The sequence below is a fragment of the Notolepis coatsorum genome (genome assembly GCF_963971535.1).
Source record: "Notolepis coatsorum genome assembly, chromosome: 10".
Lineage (NCBI taxonomy): Eukaryota > Metazoa > Chordata > Actinopteri > Aulopiformes > Paralepididae > Notolepis > Notolepis coatsorum.
In genome coordinates this window covers 98,558,749-98,586,639 of record NC_140174.1, presented here as the reverse complement: position 1 = coordinate 98,586,639, position 27,891 = coordinate 98,558,749, and the positions used below count along the sequence as shown (strand labels likewise).

The following is a 27,891-nucleotide window of genomic DNA, read 5'->3' as shown; positions in this document are numbered from 1 at the left end:
CAATTTGTTTTTTATTGTTTAATAGTTAAATAAATAGATAAATGAAAACCAATTTTTTTTTTGTGCTGTGGGACATGTATCTGCTGTACACCTGTTATTCAAATAAAAAGAAGTAAACATTTTTTAAAATGTAACTGCGTTAAAATACAATATACAGTACAATGCAGAAATGGGATGAGGTACAATTTAGGTACAATTTACAGTAAGGTGTAATGAGGTATGAGTTGTAGTGCAAATTCTTTACCAATAAATATAAAGTGTGTTAAGTGTCTAAAGTGGGTGCTGCACTGCTGCAGTGAGTTGTTTGTTTAAAGTGAGTGTGTGCGTGTGGATGTGTGTGCTGTGAGTGTATTTGATGGTTGTTACATAGTGTTATTGTCATTTAGCATCCTGATGGCCTGAGGATAGAAGAGTCTCTCTGTGCTTGCCATGAGACTCCGGTATCGCTTGCCTGACCGCAGCAGTTCAAAGAGGCAGTTGTTTGGGTGGCTGGAGTCTTTGATTATTCTCTTAGCCTTAGCCATGCACCGCTTGTTGTAAATGTCTTGGAGAGTGGGAAGCCCACCTCCAATTGTGCGTTCGGCTGAACGGGCCACTCTCTGTAGTTTGCTACGGTCTTGTGCAGTGCTATTCCCAAACCATAGGGATGCCCCGATCGTTCGGCCACCGATCGTTATCGGCCGATAATCAGTATAAATATGCGATCGGTGATCGGTGATAATGCTTTATTTTCGCCGATCGTCAAAACCGATCTCACTCGCTGCGGCGTCTGCTTCTCCCTCCAGCCCCTCCTGCACACATGTAAACACGGGTCTAGTCTAGTGGGATGGGAGGACGGCGTCTCCCTGAGCTAACGTTAGCTTAGCTGCTACCGGTACAAAATGACCCAGTCAACTATTCACTTTTAGTTTAATACATGATGAGCCATTGTCTAACCGAACGGTATCTAGCCGGCCAGCTACCGATAGCTCCTGATATCAACAAATGCTCCAGCAATAGTCTAGTAGAGACGTGTATAATACTCTGTTAGCTCACGTTAGCGCAAGTTAGTTCACTGATCAAAACTTAATGTCCCATTGAACTAAATAATTCACTGAGGCGCTGTATCAACGTTATATATCCGGCTAGCAGTAGCTACAGATAGCTCCTGATGTCAATGTCTTATAACACTGATTCGACGCGTATTCGAGCTGAGGGCTTGCTGAGCACAGTAACGTTATACCAATAGGGTCCAGCTGCAGCGCAGGAGAATCCTGGCCGTAGCTCGAGGCTACTCGAGTCATAGGTCCAGCTGCAGCTCCGGAGAATCCTGGCCGTAGCTGGAGGCTACTAGAGTACACACAGACAGTGGAGCTTGTTGCGTGGTGGCGATGTCTCGCAGATAATGCAAGTACAAGTCTAATTATATAATATATATATTTTATAAAAAATAAATAAAAAATTATATTATATAAAATACAGTTAAATCTTTTTTTTATCAAAAACGATCGGTATCGGATCGGTATCGGCCGATATGGCTCACGACGATCGGTGATCGTATCGGTGGCAAAAAACGTGATCGGGGCATCCCTACCAAACCAGGAGGTGATATTGTCAGTCAGGATGCTCTCTATTGTGCATGAGTAGAAGTTCTTAAGGATCTTCTGACTCACTTGGAACTTCCTTAAGCGCCTAAGGAAGTAGAGGCGTTGCCGTGCCTTCTTGATAACACTGTCAATGTGTGTGGTCCATGTCAAGTCCTCGGATATGTGGACTCCGAGGTACTTAAAACTGTTCACTCTCTCAACCGGTGCCCCATCGATGCTATGGGGGCTGTAGTCCCTGACCCCCGACCTCCTAAAGTCCACAATCATCTCTTTTGTTTTGCTGACGTTCAGGGAGAGGCCGTTCTCCTGACACCACTGTGACAGATTCTTTACCTCTTCCAGGTAGGCCCTCTCATCGTTGGCAGAGATCAGGCCCACCACTACTGTGTCGTCAGCAAATTTGATGATTGTGTTGTTGTTCCACTGTGCCACACAGTCGTGTGTGTACAGGGAGTAGAGGAGGGGACTCAGAACACAGCCCTGGGGGGCCCCTATGTTGAGCATGATGGATGAGGAGGTGCAGTTGCCTGCTCTCACCACCTGGGGTCTACCCGTCAGGAAGTCCAAGACCCACTGGCAGAGGTCATAGTTCAAGCCCAGGTCCCTGAGCTTGGCTATGAGTTTGGAGGGGACTATGGTATTGAATGCTGGGCTGTAGTCGATGAACAGCATTCTCACATAGTTCCCCTGCCTCTTGTCCAGGTGTGATGCTGCTGTGTGCAGCACATGGGCTATGGCGTCCTCCGTGGACTTGTTGGGGCGATATGCAAATTGCAGGGGGTCCAGGTTGATGGGGAGGGAGGAACAGATGTAGCCCTTCACTAGCTTCTCAAAGCACTTCATGGCTATGGAGGTGAGAGCTACAGGGCGGTAGTCGTTGAGGCAAGCGGGCGTAGATTTTTTGGGTACAGGGATAATGGTGGACTTCTTCAGACAGGTGGGGATGACAGCCTGTTCTAAGGACAGGTTAAATATGTCAGTGAATACCGGGGCCAGTTGGTCGGCACAGACTTAGGACGCGGCCTTTTTTCCGGCGCTCTGATTGGCCAGGTCATGTGACATGTGCGCCCAATAGCGTGTTTGCCCATTTCCGCGTCGAACAGCCTGCAAACTACCTGGCGTTCTATTGCCATGCTCTAAGACAAACTCTAACCTTAACCAACTTCGAAATTAGTGCCTAAGCTTAACCGGCGAAAGAACTTGCCGTCACGCTCTAAGACAAACTCTAACCTTAACCAACTTCGAAGAGTGCCTAAGCTTAACCAGTGTAGAAACTTGCCGTCCCACAATTGGCGCTCATGTCACATGACCTGGCCAATCAGAGCGCAAAACGGGAACCCGGAAACGGCGATGCGTTGTAAAAAGGCTTCAAGCGTCCGGTCCTGCTGCCTTCCTGATATTCACTTTCTTAACACTTTGAGAGCCCACCACGTGATAACACGTGTTATCAGCCCGCCCCCTGAATGCTCACCACGACAATTAGCGTGTTATTTTTTTATTAGCGATCTGAATTCATATTTCATCAACGGAGTCTCCCGTTGGTAAACCAGCCGCATCAGGAGCTCAGATGTGAAAAAACCGCCCCCTATCGTCTCCCAGATGGTAATGCGACCTTTTGGAATGGACTCAATGAAAATGGATGAGAAAAGAAAAATCCGGAATCCACATTTTACTTCTCAGGCATGTACCCCGAGCCGATCGGATTCATTGTGGACCATCAGAACAGCGTGGAATATGTGTTTACAGTATGTAGCGTTGGATCAATAAAAGTGATCGGTTTTTGGAATGGCGATCAGGAATTGGAATGATCTTTTTGGAGAACATCTGATCTGAGGTAAGGAATCGATTTTACAAGTCTTGGGATAATCAGAGTTGTATTCGCTGAGCTCTCAGCGTTCGCCCTATGTGTGTGTGTGTGTGGGCGATGACTTTGAGGAAATCAGAGAATTGATTTTTCAGATCGCCTATATAGCGTGCATACGTACACATAATATTATCGATAATCTAGCGTTTATTTGAAAACGATTCATAAATAGGCCGAAAAATGACAACATTCTAGAACAGGGGTTCTCAACCTTTCTGCTGCCAAGGCACCACTGTGTTCAATAAAATATTCCATGGCACCCCTAGATACGATAAAGACTTTTCCGGTCCTGTCTTTTTTGCTACAATGATGACAAAAGTGCTTGCTTTAAAAATAATGTTTATTTAAGAAACCGGGAAACACATTTGTGTGTATATGCAGGCTATATAATGCATTATTAACAGGTGTTTCAGGTCTAAATGGCTTAGTATTGTTGACATTACACTGCTTGTAGTAGTAAATCAAATAGCATATTTCTTTAAATAAAATCACAGAAGATTATCACTAAAGTGCTATCTGTTGCAGCTGCACTCTTTTCCATAAAAATAGCATATTTGGATAAGTGTGACCATTTCTCAAACTGAAAATCATGTATTTTTTTTAAATACAGAAAAGGATCACTAAAGTGCTATCTGTTGCAGCTGCACTGTTCTCCATAAAAATAGCATATTTGGATAAGTGTGACCATTTCACAGAAAAGGATCACCAAGTTACCATTTCTCAAAAAATATAAATAAATACAGAAAATAAGCACTCGTTCACTCAGTGGACATTTCTAGCTCAATGCGAGGTCTGCTGCTGCTGGCTAATAATACGGTCAATACGTGGGGAGATCTTTGACAAGGCAACACGAATGTCATCCTCAAGGCTCAACTTGGCCCTATATTTTGTTTTCAGAGCTGTCATGGATGAAAAGCCAGCTTCACACAGATATGTGGTGCTGAATGGTATCAACACCTTAACTGCTGCATCATGAGATACTTGGTACTCAGCTCCACACTCTGAAACGAGCTCTCCAGATGGTATCAGATGAGATTTCAATGAGTTCTTCCAAGAGTTTGGATGGAGATGTGTCAGGAAGCTTTGTCTCAATGTTCTCTGTAAAGGTTTTTTTTTATCCAGAGTAACTTGGTGATCCTTTTCTGTGTTTAATTAAATAATGATTTTCAGATTTTGAGAAATGATCAAACGTATCCAAATATGGTATTTTCATGGAAAACATTGCAGCTGCAATCTGCAATTTTTTTTTTTTTTTTTTTTTATCTCAAGGCACCCCTGGCAGCTCTCTGAGGTACCCTAGGGTGCCACGGCACCCCTGTTGAGAACCGCTGTTCTAGAATATTCCAGTACAGGGCGTTTATCACGGAATCTTTTTTATTTTCCTTGAAAACTAGGGCTTTTCAAAATGCTATAAAAACGGAAATGAACCGATAAAAAAACAATCCGCTTCGACAATGTTGACTGGAAAACGAGTCATTGATAAGCGACGGGCAGATTAGACACATCACATCCCCATCCAAGACACACCCCCTGATAAAGCACGCCAACACAACATACTGCCCTAGTTAAATCACTATCATAACATCCTACCACATAACACAACAAGCATACTGCTCTAGTTAAATCACTATCATAACATCCTATCACATGACATAACACAACATACTGCTCTAGTTAGATTAGGCGTTATTAACGCTAACATTGAAGTGGATGCTGGGCATTCAAGCACTAAATCATGCGCCCCCTGCTGGCACTGAAAGTGTTAAAGGTCCTCCTCACCTCATGTTCTGTTATCCTGAACACTGAGTCTCCATCGGCAGTGCCCCCCCCCCCCCCCCCCTCCATTGCAGTGGTTTGTAGGCTGGTGTTGTTATTCATGGGACCAGTGAGATGGTTTGTTGGGGGAGAATGTCTAGCAGATGATACATCAGGCGTCATGGCGGCGGCTGTAGATCTTCTTGAAACACTCAAATAAACAGAATAGTAGCAAACTAGTTTCATCCCTTAGTTACCTTGGGAAACATAAATTGTGTATAGCAACTATTGGCAACACTTTGATCCTGAATCCTGAACCTGTTTGTGTGTCTCTTCCAGATCCACGTGGTTGAGAGCTGCAGGCCTGGTCGCGTGGGCCCTGTAGCGGTCCTGGAGTTCTGGGTGGGGATCCTGACCCAGCAGAACCTGTGGTACCGGGACAGAACCGTTCTGTTCCTCATGGACCAGATCTGCCGGGCGGCATTCACACACCACCAGGAGGAGTGTGTGCAGAAGCTGTTGTACCAGCAACACAAGGTTCACACAGTCACTCACACACCATCACACTCTAATTAGATTAGAATAGATTTATTACACAGCACAAGTACAGTACAACGAAAAGAAGTTTGGCATCAAACCAGAATACAAATGTAACAGCAAAATGCAATAGTAATATGATTAAACTGGGTATAAAATATATAAATTGGTACTACTGAGTAATAGTGCTTATCAGATGTATGTACAGAGTTGTAATATTAATATGTACAGTGATACAGGTATAAAGACAGTATGGTAGTCATACTGGCCAACAGATATGTAAAAAGGATTATGTGCAGGTATTTACAGTCAGATGTGGATAGATATATATATACAGTAACAATAACTATTATCATAGTCGGTCAGTTGTCACTCACACTCAGTTTTGCACGCTCATACATACTAGGATAATACAGTTGCATATTCATACACAATATTGAACATACATCTGCCTCCATTATCACAGTGGTACCTGCAGTGGCTGTGTTGTGATTGTTCTCTGTCCTCATATTCCCTTCAGAATGCCTTGGGTTTCCATGGAGACCGTGGTCTGCTCTCCTCTCTGGTTGGCTGGATTGCGGGAAATTCCACTCCCTCCTTCGTAGAGGGCCTATCCCTGAGCGGAGAGGTCAGTCTGTGAGAGTGCTGGTAGTCTCTGCAGGTAGAAAATGGATTGCCCTGTTGGTGTCCTGAGACCTGACACAGCTTGTGACTCTCTGCGTTGCTACTGTAGGTGTGGTTTGCCTGGCTGGTGCTGAACATGGAGGGCATGTTTGAGGAGGATTCACAGCTCAGACAATGTGTGGAGCATGAGCTCCTGTCAGAGTCCAGCCTCTCCCCAGACCAGGCCCTGAAGGTGTGGACACACACACACACACACACACACACACACACACACACACACACACACACACACACACACACACACACACACACACACACACACACACACACACACACACACACAGTTAAGTATCCTAAGTTACGGATGTGACTGATTCTGACCCTAAACTATAAATATTGCCCCGATACCAAGTATCCATCGGATCCATTACTATACCAAGTATCCATCTGACCCATTACTATACCAAGTATCAATCTGATTCATTACCAAGTATCAATTTGGGAAATTGTCCCTGATACCGATTTCAGCCTGGCATCGGCATCAATATATCAATACCAGTATATATGGTATCAATACCAGTATCGGTGCATCCCTAGTCCTCTGTTATAGAGGTTGATGTTGTAACAGTCAGAAAAAATAAATAACGCACATCCTCCGTTTGTTGGTGCTGAGCCAAACTGTAAAAACAGTAATACATAAGAACATGAGGAAGACCGGTAAGGTCGAAACGTTGCATCTACTGCCTGTTTTGTTTATTAAAATCACCTTGGCACTACAAGTGAGTTGCGAGCCCCGCTTTGTTCTGATGTTGTAACAGGACAATGTTAATATGAACTGTGTGTCTTTGTGTCTGTGTGTCTCTGTGTCTCTGTATCTCTGTGTGTCTGTGTGAGCCAGAAGGCACAGCAGCGTCTGAAGCTGCCGGTGGCTCCGTCTCTGCAGCGGCTGCAGGTGTACCGGTGGGCGTGTCAGGCCTTGGCCACGCCCCCTGACCACCCCGTCCTCCCTCTGGTCTGGCAGAGGTTCCTGCAGCTCTACCTCAGACAGCCAGGTCCAGATTATGGGTAAGATGTCACGCCTTCAGTTCAGAATTCTTCATTTGGATCGTCCACCAATTAAAAAAAAGTACAAATAAGATTCAAATAAGGAACACTTGAGTACTACTATCATCTCCGCCATATGGCCTGGCTACGTATTACAGCACAAACTGAATACACACACACACACACACACACACACACACACACACACACATACACATACACATACACATACACATACACATACACACATACACATACACACATACATACATACACATACACACATTACTACCCACAAGCTGAATACATAGTACAAGAGAAACTGAACTGGAAAAAACTATTGAGGGAGAAAGATTCAGCAACTCTTTGGAGGCCGATGGATGTTCTTTATTCATACAATATAATGCTAGAATACGTAGTACCCACACAACTGACACACACTAAGTTTTATTCTTGTTTTGAATCGAGTCCAAAGTACAGTACTATACTCCTCTATAACCTGAAAGGTGAAGCACTGTTGCATGTGTGTGTGTGTGTGTGTGTGTGTGTCTCTCAGGCTGGATGCTGGTGGATGTATTGGCTGGAGGTTCTTCCAGGCCTCGTCCCAAGCAGCTCTGTTCAGAGACCTGAGGCAGAGGCTACAGGAGGTGTCCGACTTCCACCACGCCGCCAGCCAGGCCCTGCGAGTCCATCCCCCACACACACCCTCCTCAGAGGAGAGCTCAGAGGTCGCCCCGCCCCCCTACCTCACCTCTCCTCAGTTACACACCGAGCTAGTCAGGTAGGAAGAAGGCATTGAAATTGCATCCTTAACTTTCTTTGGCTAGAACGCTATGACGGCGATGGGACACAATCATCCTTTTATTTATTATTATTATTATTTTTAACTGGCTCTCAGATCTTCTGTGATTGGCTGTTTCCAGGTTGTTTGGTGTGTTTGCCGTGTGGTTGGATGATGAGACGCTACAGAGGAAGGAAGTATACCTGCCCTCTCTTCCTCAGCAGTACGACCCTCACAGACTGGCCAAGGTCATGCAGCGAAAACAGGTCTGTGATTCTGTGTGTATGTGTGTGTGATCTACTGTAGGATAGTATGATAGTGATTTAACTACAGCAGTGTGTTTGTTGTGTCATGTGGTAGGATGTTAATAGTGAATTAACTAGAGCAGTATGTTGTGTTATGTCGTGTGATAGGATGTTATGATAGTGATTTAACTAGGGCAGTATGTTGTGTTATGTCATGCGATAGGATGTTATGATAGTGATTTAACTAGAGCAGTATGTTGTGTTATGTCATGTAATAGGATGTTATGATAGTGATTTAACTAGAGCAGTATGTTGTGTTATGTCATGTGATAGGATGTTATGATAGTGATTTAACTAGAGCAGTATGTTGTGTTATGTCATGTGATAGGATGTTATGATAGTGATTTAACTAGAGCAGTATGCTTGTTGTGTTATGTGGTAGGATGTTATGTTAGTGATTTAACTAGAGCAGTATGTTGTGTTATGTCATGTGATAGGATGTTATGATAGTGAATTAACTAGAGCAGTATGTTGTGTTATGTCGTGTGATAGGATGTTATGATAGTGATTTAACTAGGGCAGTATGTTGTGTTATGTCATGTGATAGGATGTTATGATAGTGATTTAACTAGAGCAGTATGCTTGTTGTGTTATGTGGTAGGATGTTATGTTAGTGATTTAACTAGGGCAGTATGTTGTGTTATGTCATGTGATAGGATGTTATGATAGTGATTTAACTAGAGCAGTATGCTTGTTGTGTTATGTGGTAGGATGTTATGATAGTGATTTAACTAGGGCAGTATGTTGTGTTGGCGTGCTTTATCAGGGGGTGTGTCTTGGATGGGGATGTGGTGGGGATTGATGTGTGGGGTGTTTGGGGGACTGGCTGTTCCGGGGGGGTTCACATGCAACACTGTACTTACTTATTTTACAAGTACAGTGTTGCTCACATGCTTTCGAGGAACACTGTACTTATTGTACTTATTTTATGCCTATTCTTATGTCTGCACTTTCTACATTGCACTACTTTGATTGTCTTTTATACCTATTCTTATGTCAACTGTATGCTAATTTGATTTATGTTCATTTTATGCTATTTGCTGTGAAGCACTTTGAGCTGCAACCATGTATGAAAGGTGCTATATAAATAAAGTTATTATTATTATTATTATTATTATTATTATTATTATTATTATTATTATTATTATTATTATTATTATTATTATTATTATTATTATTATGTCATGTGATAGGAGCTGTGGTTGGAGTATGTGGACCAGGAGCGTGTGCAGTATGATGCGATGGAGGTTCTGTCTCTGTGGGAGAAGGTCCAGAGTGAGCCCACTTTCCTCCAGACCAACAACCCTGGCTTCACTGACTACACCAGCCTCAGCACAGGTAGATACACAACGTTACTACTGGGTATCCAAAACATGTTGTTTTAATATTTCGACTTTTAGATTCTCAGTCCAGTGAAGGATAGGAACTCTCAGCCTTTAACAGCGCATTCTCATTTCATGGAGCAACTGCACCAAAACCTTGCTTAAAGAAGAGAATTATCACATAGTATTATTGGTACACGATAGGCCACCATACCAGTGGCGACTGGTCCATAGTGCGCCGCCCCCCCTGGTGGAAAGTGGTTTTGGATTTTTCTATTATAGTAGATTTAGAAAATATAATAAACATTTGAAAAATAAATAATAATTACTCATTTTAAGTGTTTGTGTTTAAAATGCACAATAACGTGTAATATATAAAATATAAATCATTGTTTGTGCTTCCTGTTCATCCCCGCTCTCTTCTGGGGCGCTAGAAACATCGCCCCACTGTCTGGGCATCAGTGCGCAACGCAGCCAATTGAAAAATGCACATGGCAACATAAATACACCTAGCAACAAAATTTTGCCAATCAGCGTCTTCAAATATGATGCCTAAAGGGCGATTAATTTAGCGCCCCAAGCAGAGTCATTGGTGTGTTGGGGGGGGTGGACTGACGTGATGACGACTATGATGAACGCAGGGACTCGAGAGACGGGATTACAGCTGCCCCCAAATTCAATAATATCTCTTCTCCAAAAGCTATTTGAGAGGAGAAGTTTGGTGGAGAAAATACAAATAAAAGAGCTTGGCGCAGACGTCACGTCCCGAGTCACGTCAACCAGGAAATAACTAGCGCTAATAGTTGTTGTCGTCTGAAATTGATAATAATCACAAGATACATTCAGACAGTGTTGGATCTAACTAAATGGATTTATGGACAGTTTGGTCACATTTATGGAAAGTTCAAGCCCGGACCACAAAGCTTCTCGAAGGGTTAGCGCGACACGCCACGCCTCTTCCAGTTCTACCAGCAGCAAAAAAAAGTGAGTCTCAGCCTCTGCGTTATGATATTATGATATGAAAATGTAATTGTACGGGTACGGGTGGTCTTTTCCATTTAGCTTCTTCTCTGAGTGCTTCGTTTACATGTTAAAAACGAGTTTCTTCTGGGGGACAATGCCCACGAACCCCTACAGGTTTGTAAACATGTCACCTTTTCACCTCTTATCAGTTTGCAGGTCTGGTTATATACTGTACTACTGTAGTTACTGAAACTGATTGAATATGACACCGCCCCACCTAGAATACATTTCACCAGCCCCCACTGCATCACACCCTTTCTGTATCATTTCCTCTTGAGGTTTTCCACTTGTAATCTCAATTGAAACGGTTCTTGACAGTCTGCCTGTGGCCTGTGTCTCTGTGTTCCTCCCGGTGCAGCGAGGGAGCGCGTCCTCTCCAACCTGCTGAAGCACCCGGTGCCCCGCTGTGCCCCTGAGCTGCAGCAGCTCAAAGCTCCTCTGGCTGAGGTCCCCAGCAGCTGCCTCACTGACGCCAAGGCTGCTGCTCAGCTACTGCAGCTGGACCTCAGCACCCTGCAGGACCAGGCCAGGTACACACACACACACACACACACACACACACACACACACACACACACACACACACACACATAAATATACATATACATATACATATACACACATACATATACGTACACGCACACACACATACAGATACATGCATAAATACACGCACACACACACACACATACACACACATGCACACATACATACATACATACATACATACATACATACATACATACATACATACATACATACATACATACATACATACACACATACACACATACACACATACAGATACATACATAAATACACGCATGCACACACACATACATACACACACACACACACACACACACACACACATACATTACATGCATACATACATACATACACACATACATACGTACGTACATACATACATACACAAACATACATACATACACAAACATACATACATACACAAACATACATACACACACACACACACACATACATTACATGCATACATACACAAACATACATACATACATATACGTACATACATACACATACATACATACATACATACATACATACACACATACACACATATACACACATACATATACACACACATACACACGCACATATACACATACAGATGCATACATACATACACATATTCAAACACACATACAAGGGGATCAATAAAGGAATATCTTATAAATCAAATCAAATTTATTTGTAAGGCCCGACAACACACGTTAATGTCCCCATGGGCCGTACACGTCTTCTTTAAACAAGTCAAGAAGAAACATCACAATAAGTCAAGAACAAAACAAGAACTCCATAAGGTCCAGAAAATTTAAAATAAATGCAAAATAAATGCAGCACTCCCAGACATACCCCACGCGAAGGTAAGGAAAAACTCATTAAAACCTAGCAATAGGAAAAAAAGCTCCACAGGCAGTGTGGAGGAGAGAAACCTTAGAAGGGCCATTCAAGGGGGGATCTCCCTTCTTAGATGTCGGTGATAGTAGTGTTGCAGTAAAAACAGGCGAACAGTTGGTAAGCATGCACTCGTGTGTAGTGAAACACAGATGAGTGCATGCGATAGCAACTGAACATTTAGAAAAATTTAAGATAGAGCTGATAGCGATAGCAACTGAACATTTTGAAAGATTAAAGATAGAGCTGATCTATTTGAGGCACAGGGGCGGCGCAAAGAGGGTCGCGTCCTCCCGGTCTTCATCATGGGACGTTCAACACTTCGGTCATCACTCCGAGACAGCCGGAGACAGGGGGCGGCGCAGAGAGGGTCGCAACCTCCCGGTCATCATCACGGGACGTCCAACACTCCGGTCATCAATACGAGACAGCCGGAGACAGGGAGACGGGGGCACGCAGAGAGGGTCGCATCCTTATACACTCACTCTCGCACACAGTCACCCACGCAAACACACACACACACACACTCTCATACACACATTAAACACTCCATCATGATTATATTAAGCTAGTACATTTTGAACAGGTGCTAGCAATCTATCACACTCGCCTACATAAATTATGTTTCTCCAATTCACGTCGGCATTGTCAGGATTGCAGTGGCGCGGGAAGCCCAGCAGGTGGCGATGGAGCAGGAGCTGTTGGAGAGCCTTCCCTTGCTGTATAAGAACCGACCAGAGCAAGTCACCATGGAGCTGGAGTGTAGGGGGAAGGGGGGGCAGCCCTGCCAGGGACCAGCAAGCATCACTGTCACAGTAAGACCAAACACGCATACAAGCCATAATTTCATATTTCCATATTGTTTGTGTATATGTGTGTGATAGGTAGTCTTGTAGGCTGAGTGGCAGATATTGTGCTTTGTGCAGTGGTGGAAAGTATTTTTACTCAAGTACTGTACTTAAGTACAATTCTGAGCTACTTGTACTTTACATGAGTATTTACATTTTAGGGAACTTTATACTTTTACTCCACTACATTTCAAAGGAAATAATGTACTTTTGACCTGGGTATTCAAATAAAGTGTGTGGGTGTGTGTGTTTGTGTTTGTGCGCAGTGTGAGTGTGTGCAGAAACAGGAAGCTGTCCAGACTCGGATAATTTCTCTGTGTAGCGACATAAAGAAGCTCCAGGCTGATTCCATGGCCCCTCCTGCTCAGAGCCTGGCCCAGGCCGCAGTGCACACAGAGAACTTCATCACGTCAGTACACACACACACACACACACACACACACACACACACACACACACACACACACACACGCACACACACGCACATACATTTTAGATGCTTTATTCATGTCCACATAAATACAAAGTACATTAACACATTGTCTGCCAGGTATTGTGCCCATCTTTGTGCACTCTCTGCCAGCGCTGTAAGCCTATGGAGTCGCTCACCTTCTTTGCAGGGCTATAACTTTTTAAATATTATAGCTATATCGACATTACAATGGCCCATTCAACATCGGGTATCTATCGTTCCGGATGTGGGAACGTTATATTTTTCCATTCATACATTGTTGTGTTAGTACCCTCATGAATATAAGTGTTTTTGGAGTGTATAGCAGTAATTCCTAAAATGCGAGTTATAGGCCCGACGCATATGATACATTATCGATTGGCGTTTTGTTCCTATACACGCTATATTAAAAAATTCAAATGTATATGATCGGTATACATTATGCTTCATCATGCGTGAAGGAAAGGGGGGGGGGTCGTTTATAATTCCTTGATTGTCAGTAACAGCTTTTTTTAGTATGGGTTGATACGTTGATCAGATGGATTGCAGTGAAATAAATAAACAATCGAGCTGAAAATAACCTCTTACCGTTCGCCGATGAGTCTGGAGGAAAAAAAATCCAATTATTCGATGTCGATCTGCTAGATCCATTTTCCGTTTGTATGACGCAATAAACGCCGAAATCATATTGATTCTTGTGTTTCGAAAGCGATCCAATGCACTAGAGTGTGTAGACCCACGTTACAATATATCTCTGGCGGAGGATTTTCCCTGATGCACCGGCGTTGCAATATCAGACAGGGTCCAGCTGCGTCCCGTAGGGAGGCTGGATGAATTATGAATGCCATGGCGAAAAAATTAAATACCGATCCCAAAAACGAGTTTACTCACTGTTGGCGCACAACGATTGGCAGGCAATAACGAGTATACCCGTTGTTGGCGCACAATGTCTTAAGGACATAAACACTAACAGTGCAATTAGCTCATTGGGAGTCATTCAATTACGTTTGTGACTGTGCAGCATTCATCGTACACATACAATATTGACACGGATGATGTTTAAAAAACAGATACAATAGCATTTCCATAAAACTATATCTACTCTATGGGTACAAAAAGCAAGAAAATCGGAGGAAAATGGAGGGGGAAAAAGACCAAAAAAAAAAAAAAAAAAAAAAAGCAACGCCGTCTCCAAATAGAGCGGCTACCAATAATAGCAGATACACACTCACTCACTCACTCAATCACAAATGCACACAGACAACTTCATCACGTCAATACACTTACTCACTCACTCACTCAATCACAAATGCACACCGAGAACTTCATCACGTCAGTATACACACACACACACACACACACACACACACACTGTCCAGATATCCAGTCAGTCACACTCTTTATGTGCTGATCCAGATCTCCCTCTGGAAGGGTGTAGGCAAACAACTGTTCTTTCCAGACCGAAGGAAACAATTCGGATGACCGACTTTATCTTGTACTCGTTTATTCCGTAGAAGCTTACAGTACAGTGATTGTTAGTGATTTAACCAGCTTTAGCTGGCGGTAGTCAGATTAGTAACCTGGTGGTAAACAGAAACAAAACGTTGCAAATCAGCGATAGGTTGGTATACACAATAACATTTGAGAATGGTAGCCCGCGTTATCAACACATCAACAAACCGTTAGACATTCAATGCTTACACAAATGACAATTGAGACTGTAAGTCTGCGTTTACAATATAGCATACCGTTGGTCAGTTAGGTTGCCAAATATAGCTGGTTCAACAGCTTCTTTGTTCCGAAAGACCTGTGCTTCACGCGGTCTTAAAGTTCGTTCCAATAGTTATTTAGTTTGAAAGAGCGAAGTACACTACTCTGCAGCGTTTTAAACCCCAGATGGTCAAGCCGACCCGGAAGTAGTTCATAGGTCTTGATTAGGGATGTTCGATATTGGCTTTTTTACCGATATCCGATATACCGATATTGTCCAACTCTTAATTTCCGATACCGATATCAACTGATACCGATATATGCAGGGTTTCCCCCCCAAAAAAACGGAATAATTTAAGGTAATTAACATTACATATCTCTTGTCGTGGAATTAACACAACATTATGCATACTTTTGACAATAAAATAAAATAAGAATTTGTTCTTACTTACTTGGGTAAATAAAGATTAAATAAATGTAAAATAAATATATATTCATAGATACGTTAGCGGACAACACATATCATAACATTAGTCACTCTTCCTTTGGAACGAGAACTCGTGGAGTTGCCATAGTCGTTAAACGGAAGTTGAATATTGAATTGAAGGGAGTATGGTCTGATTCAGATGGTCGGATAACTATAGCTAAGATTGTACACAAGAACAGGAAAATAGCGTTGGTAGTGGTATACGCCCCAAATTTATACGAAGTTAGTTTCTTCACTACACTTACCAGAGCAATGTTAGACCTTCCCGAATACTCATTTATAATTGGTGCGGATTTTAATGCCATTTGGAATCCAAGGATGGATAAATCTTACCCCTCCTTTTCCAACGAACAAAAAAAGTCATCTAATGCATTAAAGGATTGGTCGAAGATTACAGGTGTAAATGACTTATGGCGATCACTCAACCCCACGACCCGGAAGTACTCTTGTCGATCTGCGAGACATAACACATTATCCAGAATAGATTATGTTTTTGCATCCCCGAGACTATTTGATAACTACGATGTGGAAATGATACCCAATGCATTATCAGATCTGTTATTTACTCCTAAAAGGAACATTTGGTATACTATCATCCCGAGCCCCAAGATGGCGATTTAACTCGATGCTGCTTAATAACAAGGAATTCATTACACAAATCAAAGAAGCTCTTACGGTATTCCTACGGATTAATGCGAATTCGGTGCAGGACCCCAGAATATTATGGATGTTGGTAAAGGGAATGATCAAGGATTTCACTGATAGCTTTTCCTCCAAAATACGCAAGAATCAATGCTCAAAACTGGCTGAACTGGAAACGCTTTATTCAACGTTATTTAATTCTTTACAATACAACAACTCGGTTCGACTGGAAAATCAAGTCAATATACTAAAAAAAGAGATTAACGCCATATACAGACAACAATCTGAAATGCAAATACGTAGCACAAGACAACAGCAGTACTCCCAAGGTTCCAAACCAAGTCACCTATTAGCTATGCGATTAAGAGTTAACGCAAAATTTGCAGATATAACTACCATTAGAGCACAACAAGGACTTGTTACAGAACCCAAAGAAATAAACGCGACATTCAAAGAATTCTACTCCAACTTATACAAATCAGAAACGACCTTCGATCAAAACAAAATGGACACATATCTTAATCAAATTAACCTCCCTAAACTTTCAGAGGATGACGCTAAACAGTTAGAAACACCGATCACACTAGATGAACTTAGGGAGGCCATATCTGAAATGCAAAGTGGTAGGGCTCCTGGAAGAGACGGTATCCCACCAGAAATGTACCTCTCTTGTTGGGACATAATTGGACCCTTATTACTAAATATGATTTTATACTCGGTCAATGAGGGGAACTTCCATAAACACGACAATATTGCACTCATAACAGTCCTCCTTAAAAAAGACAAAGACCCCACCGAGTGCGGTAGTTATAGACCTTTAAGCCTCCTCGGAACCGATATCAAACTGTACTCTAAGGTATTAGCCATCAGACTACAAAAGCATATGACGTCTTTAATTCATCCGGACCAAACTGGCTTCATAAGAGGCCGCTTGATCACTGATAACATAAGACGATTACTACACGTACTAGATGCTAACAAGGAAGACACCACACCTAAGGCGATGCTGTCCCTGGATGCAATGAAAGCCTTGAGCCTTTAGCACAATATATAAGACAATCAAATCAAATCAAATTTATTTATAGGGCCCGAGAACACACGTTAATGTCCCCATGGGCCGTACAGGTCTTCTTTAAACAAGTCAAGAAGAAAACATAACAATAAGTCAAGAACAGAACAAGAACACCATAAGGTCCAAACATTTTTAGATGAATGCAAATAAATGAAAGAATGCAAGCACTCCCAGACATACCCCACGCGAAGGTAAGGAAAAACTCACTAAAACCTAACAATAGGGAAAAAAGCTCCACAGGCAGTGTGGAGGAGAGAAACCTTAGAAGGGCCATTCAAGGGGGGATCTCCCTTCTTAGATGTCGGTGATAGTAGTGTTGCAGACGGACAGTTGGTAAGCATGCACTCATGTGTGTAGTGAAACACAGATGAGTGCATGCAATAGCAACTGAACATTTTGAAAGATTAAAGATAGAGCTGATAGCGGATCTATTTGAGGCACAGGGGCGGCGCAAAGAGGGTCACGTCCTCCCCGTGTTAGTCACGGGACATTCAACACTCCGGTCATTGCTCAGGGACAGCCAGAGACAGGGAGATAGGGGGCGGCGCAGAGAGGGTCGCGAACTCCCCGACATCATCGCGGGACATCCGGCACTCCGGTCACCGCTACGAGACCTCCGGAGACAGGGGGGCACGCAGAGGGGGTCGCAACCTCCCGGCCTTCATCACGGGACGTCCAACACTCCGGTCAACACTCCAGGACATCAAGTCATAGGGAGACGGGACAGGCGTTAGACAGCTCATGAGATTGTAGTGGGCGGACATAGCAATAGATACAAGTGGTAGGCATATATGTGAATGGAGTAGATATATGAAGTAAGTGTATTATGTGAATAGAATATAAGTACTTAACCCAGCAATGAAACCGCGTTGACTGTTAATCTGTTAACAGTCTGTTAATACTGTTAATCAGTTGACAGGACCACGGACAGACGACGGTGAATAACTGATCCAAGGCCTCGGAGGTGCATATAGAGCAGTCACTACAATCTTGGCCAAGACCCCGAGGCATCCATCACCTTAGTCAGCGAGATGAGCACTCAGAGAGAAGGGGGAGGGAGGGGGGGGGGAAAGAGGGAGGGGGGGGAAGAGTTAGAGAGTTCCCATGTTTGTGGTGCTGCAAAGGAGCAGACATGTAGTACCCTGTAGTGCCATGTAGTACCATGTAATACACCGTAGTACCCTGTAGTACCCCGTAGTGCCATGTAGTACCCTGTAGTACCATGTAGTACCCCGTAGTGCCATGTAGTGCCATGTAGTGCCACGCAGAGCCATGTAGAGCCATGTAGTACCCCGTAGTGCCATGTAGTAACATGTAGTACTCTGTGGTACCATGTAGTACCCTGTACCCTAACTAAACTACACAGATTAATCTAAAGGTCAGTCCCCGACCAGGTGAGATCAGGGTAGGTTGAAGGAGAGAGAGAAAAGATGAGTCTTAAGCAGGGATTTAAAAGCTTCGACAGAGCAGGCGCCCCTGATGACGGCAGGTAATTTGTTCCACAGGTAGGGAGCGCGGTAGACAAAGGCTCTGTGGCCGGCGGATTTCTTTTTAACCCTAGGGGTCGATAGAAGCCCCGCATTTTGTGAGCGCAGAGCACGAGCGGGCGAGTATCGGGAGATGAGATCGGATAGATAGAGCGGTGCAAGCCCATTTAAAATTTTGTAAGTGAGGAGTAGCACTTTAAAGTCAGAACGGGCTTGGATAGGAAGCCAGTGTAGGGCGGACAAAACTGGTGTGATGTGATCAAATTTTCTGGTTCTAGTTAGTATCCGTGCAGCCGCATTTTGCACAAGTTGAAGATTTTTGATGCTTGAATTAGGTAGGCCTGAAAAAAGTGCATTACAGTAGTCCAGACGTGATGAGACAAAAGCATGAATCAGGGTTTCAGCATCAGCCAGAGTTAAAATGGGCGTATTTTTGCGATATTACGAAGATTGAAGAATGCAATTTTGGTGGCATTTTTTATATGTGCATTAAATGAGAGGGAGGAATCAAAAATGACTCAGAGGTTTTTTATGGTGGAGCTCTGGGATACATGACGGGTATCAAAGTTGAGTGAGATGTCCTGAAACAGGCCTCTGTGGTTTGGGGGGCCAACAATTAACATCTCAGTTTTATCTGCATTAAGGAGTAGAAAGTTTTGCGACATCCATTTTTTGACGGCAAGCAAGCAGGCCTCAAGGTTTTGTAGTTGGGAGGGATCATTTGGCTTAATAGGTATATATAATTGGGTGTCATCAGCGTAAAAATGAAAGTTTATGCCAAATTTGCGTATGATATCGCCGAGGGGTAGCATGTAAATCGAAAATAGCAAAGGGCCCAGGACAGAGCCTTGTGGGACACCACATTGCACTGGGAGGGTCTCAGATGTTAAATCATTATAGACGACGCAGTGTGTTCTATCAGTTAAATAGGATTTAAACCAAGCTAGTGCGAGACCCCGAATGCCAACATGATTCTCAAGCCGACCTAGAAGAATCGAGTGATCGATAGTGTCAAAGGCTGCACTGAGATCAAGCAATAAGAGCACAGAAGTGAGGTTTGAGTCAAGAGAGAGCAGTAAGTCATTTGTGACTTTGGTAACCGCCGTTTCGGTGGAGTGTAAGGCTCTAAAGCCAGATTGAAATGATTCATTAAGATTATTGTTTGATAAATGGTCAGTAAGTTGCGTTGCGACGATCCGTTCTAACACTTTGGATAGGAATGGAAGATTGGAAATAGGTCTGTAATTTTTCAAGATTAGAGGGTCGAGGTTCGGTTTTTTAAGTAGTGGTTTAATGACTGCTGATTTAAAGGCCAGGGGCACCACGCCAGTAGACAAAGAGGTGTTGAATATATTGAGTAGGGCAGGGCCTAGAGTTGGGAAGAGTTCTTTGATGAGAGTTGCTGGGAGAGGGTCAAACAGACAGGTTGAAGGTTTAGCCGCGCCAACCAGTTTAGAGAGGGCACTAAGTGAGACGTTTTCAAGGCAGCATAGCGTATGACTGGAATCAAAGTCAGGGGGAATGCCCGTCAAAGGTTGGGAGGGACTCTGATTGTTGAGTAAAGCAACAATTTCATCTCTAATGAGGTCAATTTTCTTGGTAAAAAATGTCATGAATTCGTTAGCCGAGAACGCATGGTTTAGGGCACTTGGTTGTTTCTGTGTAAGTTTTGCAACTGTGTCAAACAGAAACTTTGAGTTGTTTTTGTTTTCATTTATGAGCCTGGAAAAATAAGAGGTTTTGGCAAGTGAGAGTGCCTTTTTGTAGTTACGTAAACTATCATTCCAGGCGAGGCGGAATACTTCGAGTTTGGTCGAACGCCATTTATGTTCAAGTTTGCGACAAGCCTTTTTAAAAGAGCGCGTTTCCTCCGTAAACCAGGGAGTTCGTTTTTGCGGAGCACGTTTAATTTTAGGTTTAAGGGGAGCGACAATGTCGAGCGTGCTACGAAGGGCGGCATTAAGATTGTCTGTAAAGAGATCAAGGGGGCCAGAGTAAGAGAGGAAGGGAGAGAGGGTGTCTGGTAGGCAGTTAACTAGAATTGGGACAGTTGAGGCGTTAATACGACGGCTCATGTAGGATTCTACACTGTCTGGGCGAGAAACCGTCAGATCAATTTGAAATTTGATGAGGTAGTGGTCTGAGAGAGCAGGAACATAGGGGGAGACGGTCAAATTTGACACAGTGAGACCGCGGGCTAGGACTAGGTCAAGGGTGTTCCCACCACTGTGAGTGGGTTGGTCAACGATTTGAATGAGACCGACAGAGTCAATGATGTCGGTAAAAGCCTTATTTAGGGGATCTAGGGTTTTATTGGAATTAATGTTAAAATCACCAACAATTAAAATGTTATCTGAGCGCATAACAAGCTCAGAGATGAAAGTTGAAAATTCATCTAGGAAGAGGGTGTAAGGGCCTGGGGGGCGGTATAGGACAGCCATTACAAAGGATGCAGTGGAGGTAGGAATCAGACCGCCACACTTTCTGTTGGGTGGAGAGGGATGCAACAGGAGCACCTCAAACGAGGAAAACGTACAGTTTGCGTCGGATGTAAAGTTGTGCTTAGAGTCATAAATTAGAGCAACTCCGCCTCCTTTCTTGGAGGTGCGTGCGATGTGGGAGCTACTAAAATTAGGGGGTGAGGCCTCGTTTAAGGGCAGAAAGTCATTAGGTTTAAAGGATAACTCCACTATTTTGGGAAATTAGCTTATTTAACATCTTCCCTGGAGTTAGACAAGAAGATGCATACCTTTTTTGTCTCTGTGCGTGCATTTTAGCTTTGGGAATAGACGCTCCGTTAGCATAGCTTAGCTTCATCACTGGAAGTGAGGCAGGACAGTAGCCTTACAGTGCCTTACAGTGTATTGCAAGGTCTGACATTGACCAAACTTGATATGCATGACCTTGGTGGGCTCTAGGTCAACTCCTGAAAAGGGGGTCAATGTCAGACTTTGCAATCAAAAGTTAGGGGGCTAATAACCCTTGCCATAATTTCAGTGCGCCCCCTAACTTTTGATTGCAAGGTCTGACATTGACCCCCTTTTCAGGAGTTGACCTAGAGCCCACCAAGGTCATGCATATCAAGTTTGGTCAATGTCAGACCTTGCAATACACTGTAAGGCACTGTAAGGCTACTGTCCTGCCTCACTTCCAGTGATGAAGCTAAGCTATGCTAACGGAGCGTCTATTCCCAAAGCTAAAATGCACGCACAGAGACAAAAAAGGTATGCATCTTCTTGTCTAACTCCAGGGAAGATGTTAAATAAGCTAATTTCCAAAAAAAGTGGAGTTCCCCTTTAAGCCATGTCTCAGTGAGGCCCAATAGGTCGAGACTATGGTCTGTTATCAGTTCATTTACCAAAAGAGCTTTGGTTGGCAGAGAGCGGATGTTGATAAGGCCAACCTTCACACACTCTGTATACTTAGCAGCGCGGTTTTCAGCCATGCGGGTAGGTTTAATCGCAATTAAGTTGGCATGGTTTATCGCACAAGGACGAGCTGGGTAAAGCGGAGCGTAACGGGATATTCTAGTTTTGATTGGGTATACAGGTTTAGGGGTAGAGATAGAAAGAGAGGAGTGGGGAGCCTGGAGGAGGAGGGACCGAGCAAGAAAGGTATAAGGATTGGCAGGGTCCATCAGTTTAGCATGACTAGCAGGCCCGAAGCTATAATCTTGTCTATATTGCGAGATAAGAGAGAGGCGCCTTGCATGTTAGGATGCACGCCGTCCTTTCTCAGCAAGCCAGGGCGCCCCCAGAAAGAGGACCAGTTATCCACGAACCCTAAGCCCTGTTCTTTACAGTATTTTTCCAGCCATCGGTGTAGAGAAGCTGTCCTACTCACAAACTCATCATCATGCCAGTTTACAGGCAGGGGGCCAGAGAAGATTACTCGATGCCGACTCATCTTTCTGGCGAGGTCAGAAAGCCTAACTATGTTGATCTTTGTGACCTCAGAGACTTTCATCCTACAGTCATTATTTCCGACGTGTATAACAATATGGTCGAATTTATCTTCAGTGGGTGTGATATGTGGGTTACCTTTTGCCTTGACTATGCTATTCGCCAGAAATCTCAGGTTGGCTTCAATGTCGGTAGCTCTGGCTCCCCCAAAACATTTGATCTCGGCTGGCTTACCTAGCTTAATATGCCAGGTGATGGAGTCGCCAATCACAAGGACGGGAAGACGGGGTTGCAGTGGAGGCCGCTGCGTACTGGGACCGGAACCCGCAACACGTGTAAAATCATGTTGCGGAGCAGGTGCTGTTGAGGCCGAGGCCGAGCGGTTACACTGCCGCTCCGTAATGGGCGCAAAGGCCTTGTCCTGAGCACTATGTCTGGGACTCTCCAGACTAGAAGACCTCGCTAGAGGCTCCTTAGAAAAGCCTATAGTGTCCGAGACGTCTAAAGCTGACTGTTTTCCTGACTCAAGTTCAAGGACACGACTCTCTAACCGAGTTAACCTTTCTAGGAGAGAGGGACAGACAGAACACAGAGCCATGCTTACACCAGGTAGAGCAGGAACAAATAAAAATACGAAGTACTATGGATCAACTGCTAAAGGCTATGTGTATGAAGCCGATTGAAGGTTTAGCTAAGGAGCTAAAACCAGTGGGTCGAGTTAGTTGACAAGCTAACAAGGCAAGACCAGAAAAAGCAGGTACAAAAGAGTGGCCTGCTAGAGGAGGGCAGGTGAGGGGCAGTAGATATGCACTCGGTTGCCTCCTCGGAAAACTCCAGCAGGAAAACTCCAAGTCAACTCCAAGTCTTTGTCTGTCTTAGTCGGTCGCCGGCGCTCTGCTGGCGCTTGGATAGACTACACTTAAATCCCTAATGAATATTGTCCCACACCTGTAAGGGGCTGGTCTCTGAGTGATTGGACTAATTACACAGGCTGCTCAAATCAAACCCAATAGGGTGAAGAGAGCCTGATTGATTGAGAACAAACAATTACCAAAATATACAATGGATTGACTACTAACTTACATTACTCAGCAAGATCACAGTGTAGTCAGCTCAGGTTTAGAGAAATGTGAGCAACAGGCAACTGTATTTAACACAGGCCTTGACTCTGAGTGATTGGACTAATTACACAGGCTGCTCAAGTCAAACCCAATAGGGTGAAGAGAGCCTGATTTGACTCTGAGTGATTGGACTAATTACACAGGCTGCTCAAGTCAAACCCAATAGGGTGAAGAGAGCCTGATTGATTGAGAACAAACAATTACCAAAATATACAATGGATTGACTACTAACTTACATTACTCAGCAAGATCACAGTGTAGTCAGCTCAGGTTTAGAGAAATGTGAGCAACAGGCAACTGTATTTAACACAGGCCTTGACTCTGAGTGATTGGACTAATTACACAGGCTGCTCAAGTCAAACCCAATAGGGTGAAGAGAGCCTGATTTGACTCTGAGTGATTGGACTAATTACACAGGCTGCTCAAGTCAAACCCTTTCCAATCCAATCCCAATCCATAGAACCAATCGTAATCAAGGGCACACAACATAAAATTAGTTTATATGCGGACGACGTAATACTGTTCATGCAAAACCCCAACACCGCATTGCCTCATCTTCTCAAGCTGATTGAGGACTTTGGAGATTTATCGGGATTTAGGATAAATTGGCCGAAGTCGGCCTTCCTCCCACTTAACGCCCCTGCAAAAAGAAATATAACCCTCCCAGGAGAGATACCGATGGTAAAACACTTTAGATGTTTGGGAGTTGAAATATTCCCTACCATAAGCCAAACGGTGAAGCACAATTACATAAAAATCCAAAACAAAATCAAATACGACCTTGACAGGTGGTCAAAACTCAAACTCAGTACAGGCACGGGTATCAATAGTTAAGATGGACGTCCTACCTAGAATCAACTTCTTCAGCTCAATGCTACCGTTACCCCCTCCAGAGGGTTACTGGAAAGAATTCCTCCACATACAAATTTATTTGGAATAACAAACCACCACGTATAAAAAGATCCACCGCACAGAGAAACGGAGCAGACGGTGGTATGGCATTTCCAGATTTCTACCACTATTTTAAGGCGTACACTTTAAGACCACTGACAACATGGTTTGATCCCCAAGCATCAGTATCCTGGAGAAATTTAGAAGAAAATATAGTAACTCCACATAGGCTGATAGCATCACGATGGTTTCAACCGGAAAAAATGTGCCGGAAGGTCTGGATTCTTGCATATCTCGATGTGATTTATCAAGAAATATCTACAGCAAGAATTTTGGGTCTCAATGAATCCAAAATGACAATGTGGTTAGAAGTGGTGGAGAGAATAAAAGCTAGCATATAAAGGTAGTGTCTGGTAGGAACAAGTTATAATGGATGTATTATCTAATGGGGGTCCGGGAGGGGGGGGTACGAGCTAGAGCATATGTGCCCAGGTATGGACTTCAGGGTCATGTTGATGGATCTTCATTTTTTCTTTTTTTTTTACATATTATGAAAGTACAGATTCATACCTTCAAAATAAGCCATCACTTGAACATTTTGGTGGGATACTTTGCAAGCTACTTCCTATGATTCATGGTGATATCACAAAACGTATTCAGAGATAATAGCCTTCAAGAGACGAGCAGGCTATTCGGTGACAATAGTGAAACAACTACAACACTACCCAGAATTCATTGTAATCCATGGCCCCCCTCTCTCTAGGGCAATTAACACCTGGCAGCTTTCCAGTCTGAGGCTCTTTGTTATTACAATGAGTCTGGTGACTGCAAACACAACACCTAGAGGAAAAAGGAAAAGTCATGATAGTTTATTAAAAAATTAGTGTGGTAGTGAAAGGTTAACCTTCTGTAGTGTGGTAGTGAAAGGTTAACCTTCAGTAGTGTGGTAGTGAAAGGGTTAACCTTCTGTAGTGTGGTAGTGAAAGGTTAACCTTCTGTAGTGTGGTAGTGAAAGGTTAACCTTCTGTAGTGTGGTAGTGAAAGGGTTAACCTTCTGTAGTGTGGTAGTGAAAGGTTAACCTTCTGTAGTGTGGTAGTGAAAGGGTTAACCTTCTGTAGTGTGGTAGTGAAAGGTTAACCTTCTGTAGTGTGGTAGTGAAAGGTTAACCTTCTGTAGTGTGGTAGTGAAAGGGTTAACCTTCTGTAGTGTGGTGTGTGGTAGTGAAAGGTTAACCTTCTGTAGTGTGGTAGTGAAAGGGTTAGCCTTCTGTAGTGTGGTAGTGAAAGGTTAACCTTCTGTAGTGTGGTAGTGAAAGGGTTAACCTTCTGTAGTGTGGTAGTGAAAGGTTAACCTTCTGTAGTGTCATAGTGAAAGGGTTAACCTTCTGTGGTGTTGTAGTGAAAGGTTAACCTTCTGTAGTGTGGTAGTGAAAGGGTTAACCTTCTGTAGTGTGGTAGTGAAAGGGACCCTGATAATAAACAAGAGACAAATCAAGTTTCAAGATTTTATTAGCATTTAAAATAACACGAGATAAAAATAGACATGCTAAAGTCAATGTTCAATGTTCTGATGGCCTCTCCAGATGATCACCGTGGTCTTTTTGAACCGCTGCTGGATATTTTGGCTGGTGGTGCTGGGCATGTTATGTCCTGGGCTTCCTCATCACAGAACTCTCTGATCTTGTGGAACAGATAGTGTTGTCTTGCAGAGTCCAGTCCCGGTGGTGGCAGCACAGGAAGTCCATCTATAGGCGGCAGGACACGGACGTCACGGAGCAGCTGGAATCTGGTTTCAGCGCCACCAATAGACATCTTTGCCACAACCACACCAGGTTCCTTGGAATCAAAGCTGCAATAATAAAGTGAAACGTTAGTACAGGGCACATAACAATATCAATGCATTTGTATCATTTGCCAATGACATTCTTTGCACTAAAGTGTGAATTATTAATTACAGTAAATACACAACACACAGTGACCACACCCACCTAAAGTGCTGGTACTGCTTGATCTGTGGCAGTGGCTTGAAGTAAGGCCCCAGATGTTCCTGCCAGTTGTAGGACTCCACGATTACAGTGCCATCTTCCTTTCCCACTAGCTGTGGTATGTTGACTCCAGCCACTGAGCTGTCCCTTACGACTGCTGCAATCTCATCAAGAGTGTTCACCTTGGTCTTTCTGAAACGCTGCTTGAGAAGCCCAAAGAAACAGTCTGGGGAAAACTTTGTGTGGCCTACAATCAGCAGGTGGAGATTGACACGATGGTGAAGACCATGTAGCGCTCGCCACGCTAAGTACCACAACATGTACTTGTTCTTGTTTTGGCCACTGCAGTTGTCACAGTGAAGGTCAACATCTGTCTCCCCAAGACCATGGTCTTTGAAGAAGTGGTGCAGGTAGCTTATGACGGCGTTGCTACCTTTGCTGGACTCCATCCCCTCATCCACCAAATAGTTGACTTGCCGTGGAATCGCCTCACAGCAAACACCGAATATGCTGCACTTGCGTGGAGCCAAGAAGTACATGGGCCCTGGCTGAAGGGGGTCTGATGGGTAGTGCACCTGCAATAAATGAATAAGGATTTTAGAAAGAAAAAAAAGGGAGCAATGCAGTAGTTATAACAATTATAACATGATGGTTGTGAAAGAGGGCTTGGTATGTAGTCACCTTTTGAGCGTAGTCGAAACCGTAATGCATTGTCATGGGCTTGCTTGCCGGTGGCACATGACCACCCAGAGAAAGACCATCACCGATCTCCTTGGCGGCTTTAAGCATGGCGTTGTAGGCAGCCCGCTCGGATTTTACATGCTCCAGATGTTGTTCCTGCTGCTTCAGCTTTGCAGACTTCTCAGCCTCTGGCAGATTGGCACTTCTGAAAATCTGAAGAAAAAAAAGTTAAGTAAATGATGATTAATATTAATAATAATAAACTATTTGTATAACACTTTTCATACAGAAGTTGCAGTTCAAAGTTCATAACACTGTGATGTTCACTAACCAGAT

General features: G+C 43.6%; 1 protein-coding gene across 1 annotated transcript in view; it reads left to right on the top strand.

The window, feature by feature from the left end:
* epg5 (ectopic P-granules autophagy protein 5 homolog (C. elegans)) overlaps window positions 1-27,891 on the top strand; it is a gene marked incomplete at its 5' end in the record, with an annotated part of 131,151 nt that overhangs the window by 57,390 nt on the left and 45,870 nt on the right. Inside the window, 10 exons of the mRNA XM_084323116.1 lie at window positions 5,545-5,742; window positions 6,263-6,370; window positions 6,476-6,598; window positions 7,265-7,431; window positions 7,967-8,191; window positions 8,334-8,457; window positions 9,690-9,834; window positions 11,200-11,371; window positions 12,931-13,093; window positions 13,393-13,535. Of these exons, the coding sequence (XP_084179242.1) occupies window positions 5,545-5,742; window positions 6,263-6,370; window positions 6,476-6,598; window positions 7,265-7,431; window positions 7,967-8,191; window positions 8,334-8,457; window positions 9,690-9,834; window positions 11,200-11,371; window positions 12,931-13,093; window positions 13,393-13,535 (1,568 nt within the window). The remainder of the gene's footprint in view (window positions 1-5,544; window positions 5,743-6,262; window positions 6,371-6,475; window positions 6,599-7,264; window positions 7,432-7,966; window positions 8,192-8,333; window positions 8,458-9,689; window positions 9,835-11,199; window positions 11,372-12,930; window positions 13,094-13,392; window positions 13,536-27,891) is intronic.